General features: G+C 49.4%; 1 protein-coding gene across 1 annotated transcript in view; it reads left to right on the top strand.

Moving 5' to 3' along the window:
- Positions 1–378: 378 nt before the first annotated feature.
- Positions 379–4568, top strand: part of LOC106813710 (serine/threonine-protein kinase ATR-like) — a 48798-nt gene continuing 44608 nt past the window's right edge. The window contains exons 1-5 of the mRNA XM_014817919.1: positions 379–548; positions 1890–2009; positions 2574–2765; positions 3331–3426; positions 4082–4255. Of these exons, the coding sequence (XP_014673405.1) occupies positions 474–548; positions 1890–2009; positions 2574–2765; positions 3331–3426; positions 4082–4255 (657 nt within the window). The 5' untranslated portion in view covers positions 379–473. The remainder of the gene's footprint in view (positions 549–1889; positions 2010–2573; positions 2766–3330; positions 3427–4081; positions 4256–4568) is intronic.

A 4568-nucleotide genomic window follows, 5' to 3' on the forward strand; every position in this document is an offset into this window, starting at 1 on the left:
AGGCAGTCGGCTGGGGAAGACGCACAGTTTGGCAGCAATACAGAAAAACGTCAGCGGACGAGTGATGCGAGGGCGTGATAAAATGCAGTGGCCGAGAGAAGCCAGCTATGGGCGAGCAAAGAGCGAGAACAGGGCGAGACGCAGGGAGAGCCACAGAGAGCAAGAAAGAACAGAGGAAAGTGCGAGAGCATCTTAGAGCAGTGAGAGCAGAGAGAAAAAGGAGAGAGAGCATGGTGGGGTGTCAACCGTGCCCGAGAGACGAGCGAGAGAGCGAGAGAGCGAGAGCAGGAGCGACAGCGAGAGAGAGGAGGAAAGAGGTAGTAACGTAGCAATGAGCATCTCTCTCTCTCTCTCTCGCACGCGCCTGTGCGTGCAGGGTGGCAGGCAGGGACCTGCTGCTCGTCGTCATCATCAGCCTCCTCGAGAGCATCCTCCTTAACGACGGTCAGGTCGCCGCCACCGCCCAGCTGCAGATGCGCGAGGTTGCCAAAGGTCAGGGTGTGACCTTACTCGAGCTCTTCAATCGCCTCAAGCAGGACATTGGCAGCGTGAGTGATGTAGCGCCGTGTTTTAGCATGACGAGGCCACAATTAAAAAAATCTTTGTTTGCCCTCACCCGACCCAGGCTGAAAAGTTTGGGTAGGTAGGTCGGCTTTCTTATTTTTGAGGGCGGGGGTCTTTTTACAAAAGGGGTGTGCTTGTGTGGAGATACCTTTTATGTTGAATGTTTGTTTTGCTTGGTACATATAATGTATTGCCTACAGATTGATATAATGTACAGTGATACAATTTGTTTAAAAAAATAAAAATAATTAAAAGATTAATAGATTTTTTTAAGTCGGTTCTTTTTTGGCGGGTCGGTCGGGTGAGGGCAAACAAACAATATTTTTATTATGGCTCGACTGCGCACGACTGTAGTTTGCATGGGATTTGATGGGATTGAGTCGGTGTTCGAAATTCGGCGAATTCGAAATTATTGTTTCGTTTTTTTGGGGGTTTCGTCGACGTGTTCTGTCAAATGTTTGAATCTCTTAAAAGCATTGCTCATGTTCGGTGGCGTATCGCCATCGCACGCCGTCCTGTGTTGTCATGAGCTGTCGCGCATTACTGCCATTCTTGTCGGCCGCGAAAACCGTGGTAGCCACCTGAGCCCACCAAAGTAACATTATTAAAGCCGCACTATGCGCATCCAAACGCTAATTTCTCCAGTACTAGACTAGCAAATACTTCGTGTCATGCATAATCACACTACCTTATGGCAAAATAAACTCTTGTTCCTCCCATTTCAGTGCGCGTTTGCTTAAAACCCACAAGAAAGAGGTGCGAAATCTGGTAATCTGGCGCCAACGCTAAATTGTTTGCCAAACAATTTCATCAAGAATCGGTTAGGTGACGTCACATGTTTTTATCTTTGCTACACCCGTACCGCTGTACCGCAGTACCGCTCCACGGTTGCTTGGCAGAGCAACGTGAAAGTGTCAACAACATCGTAGAATTTGAACAACATTGGAGGTATTTTCAAATGCTTTTTATAAGACAACGCGCAGTGAAATGGGAGGAACTAGAGTTTATTTTGTCATAAGGTAGTGTGATTATGCATGACACGAAGTATTTGCTAGTCTAGTACTGGAGAAATTAGCGTTTGAATGCGCATAGTGCGGATTTAAGGGGTTAAGAATTAGGGGAGCAGCTTACTGCATGATCTGCCACAAAGTTTACGATTCGTGTTCTCAGAAATTCACGCTCACATGGTGTCAAATTATCTATGCGTTATGAGCATGAAGATTCAAAGCAAATACCTTCTGACAAAAAATTCCGGGGCCTGAACGCTATGTTTTTACTCGCCTCGTGGGCGACTCGGCGAGCGTTAATTTTTTCGTCGCTGCCAGTTTCTTGGTGAGATGATTCACTCTGAGGCCAGCAAGCAGAGCCCTCTGCAACCGATCGACATACTGGAGAAGGTACAGGGGGTGTTCGGCTACAAGGATCGCCAGACGTTTCTCACACAGGTAGCGTAGGGAGCAGTCGGTGGTTCATAAATTTTCCAGCCGACGTATTTCCCCCTTTCAAAACCCGCAGTACATCCTGTCTCTAAACCTGTTCGCATGTTTTCAGAACCTGCAGCAGTACATTCGGTCTCTACCTCCTGTCTGTGTCTTGCTCTCTCTCTCTCTCTCTCTCTGCCCTCTCCCCCTCCTTATTCTCACCCTGTCTTCCTCCAGCCCACTAATGCCATGCTTCACATAACCTTTGAGAACCTGCAGTACATTCTGCCTTTACCTCTGTGTGTGCTTACACTTACAGAACCTGCAGTACATTCTGCCTTTACCTCTGTGTGTGTGCTTACAGAACCTGCAGTACATTCTGCCTTTACCTCTGTGTGTGTGCTTACAGAACCTGCAGTACATTCTGCCTTTACCTCTGTGTGTGCTTACACTTACAGAACCTGCAGTACATTCTGCCTTTACCTCTGTGTGTGTGCTTACAGAACCTGCAGTACATTCTGCCTTTACCTCTGTGTGTGTGCGTACAGAACCTGCAGTCTGCCTTTACCTCTGTGTGTGTGCTTACAGAACCTGCAGTACATTCTGCCGGTGCTCGTGCGCAAGGCGTCGACGACGGCGGCGGCGGCGACGCGCGCTATTGCGCGCACGCTTGGCGTCAGCCGCCGCACGATGTTCATCAACCACTTCAAGTACATCTTCTCCTACCTGGTGCGCAGCTGCACGAAGCAGGAGCTAGAGACCGCTCTGCAGTTCACAGAGGTAGGCTAGCGCGTGCGGCGAAGGGAGAGGGAGAGGAGAGAAGGATGGGAGGGAGGGAGAGGGGGGAAGAGGGAGAAATGGAGACATCTTCTCCTACCTGGTGCGCAGCTGCACGAAGCAGGAGCTAGAGACCGCTCTGCAGTTCACAGAGGTACGAGCGAGAGAGGGAGAGGGGAGAAGGAGGGAGAGGGGGGAAGAGGGAGAAATGGAGACATCTTCTCCTACCTGGTGTGCAGTTGCATGAAGCAGAGTCGGTCGCAAGAGCGCGCTGCGGTTCACAGAGGTACGCCCTAGCCGTGGCGATGGAGGAGGAGAGGGAGATGAGAGGGAGGCAGAGAAAGCTGGAGAGGGGGAGAGAATGAGTAGGAGATGAAGAGAAAGAGAGAGAGAGAGCGAGAGAGCGCATGCGAGAGAGAAAGAGGGAGGAGTTTTTCAATTTGGATTAAGTGGTGGGCAGTGAGTAGGAGAGGATAGTTTGTAGTTATGATGGACGAGGGAAACGGTAATAACGGCTTACGTGATACTTATAACGATGGCGTTGATGGTGGCTCCCTCTACTGTGCAGTCTGAGACGGAAATTGAGGTCGGTAGTCTACTGCGGCTGGACTACCAGCGCATGCACAACGAGCTGTTACTGCACATCTCTACGCACTACAACCAGGTATGTATGCTGTGTATTATGTCGACGTCGCCACTGGTAGCTATAGTTCTGTACGGTGTGTGGTGGTCGTGGGCGTGTGCTGTTGTTATTGTAACTGCCCTGCTCCTCGTCTCACTCCTGTATCTGTCCACCTGGTGTGTTTTCATTGTGTGAAGTGGTGTCACTGGTGTCTTGATTTGTTTCTTGCGTTTTTGTTTTGGGTTTGTTTGGGTGATTAACCAAGGTATCGCTGGTGTTTGTGTGGTTAGCAAAGGTATCCGTAGTGTTCACATCATTATTTCGGCATTATTGCACATGAACACGTGCACAGATGTATGCTGGAGTTAATAACTGGTTTATTTTCTGCGTTAGCTCGCATGTGCAGATGTATGAACATTTTGCACCTATTTAATGACTGCATTAGCGAGCATTTTGCACCAGTTTATTGGCTAGCTGTATTAACTCGCGTGTGCAGGTGTATGAACAGTTTGCACCAATATAACCACAGCATCACCCTGCGTGTGTGTAGATCTGTATTTTAAACTCTTGGCTGTATTAACTCGCGTGTGCAGTTGTATGAACAGTAACCCTATACTAGCATCACCCCGCGTGTATGCAGGTGTGTTGTATGAACGTTTTCCACCGGTATAATGACACCCTTACTGCATGTGTGCAGGTCTACACAGGACTGGAGTTCCTCGCGTTGAAGGACCCGGCGTACACGGGCGCGCGAGACCTGCACACGCGCGAGCAGATGGCAAACTTCCTGCAGCCGCGCCTCCTCGGCATCCTCTCCTTCTTCGACTCGCAGCTTCTCACGCCGGGGACGTCACTCGACGAGAAGAAACTGGTAGGTGGACAACGATGACAACGACGACAATGACGACGTCAATGTCAACAATGACTGACAGCAACAACAGCGACAATGATGACCACGATGACGATAATGACAACAACGACAGCGACAATGATGACCACGATGACGATAATGACAACAACGACAGCCATAATGATGACCACGATGACGATAATGACAACAACGACAGCGACAATGATGACCACGATGACGATAATGACGACGACAGCGACAATGATGACCACGATGACGATAATGACGACGACAGCGACAATGATGACCACGATGACGATAATGACGACGACAG

The sequence above is a fragment of the Priapulus caudatus genome, unplaced genomic scaffold (assembly GCF_000485595.1).
Source record: "Priapulus caudatus unplaced genomic scaffold, Priapulus_caudatus-5.0.1 Scaffold812, whole genome shotgun sequence".
Lineage (NCBI taxonomy): Eukaryota > Metazoa > Priapulida > Priapulimorpha > Priapulimorphida > Priapulidae > Priapulus > Priapulus caudatus.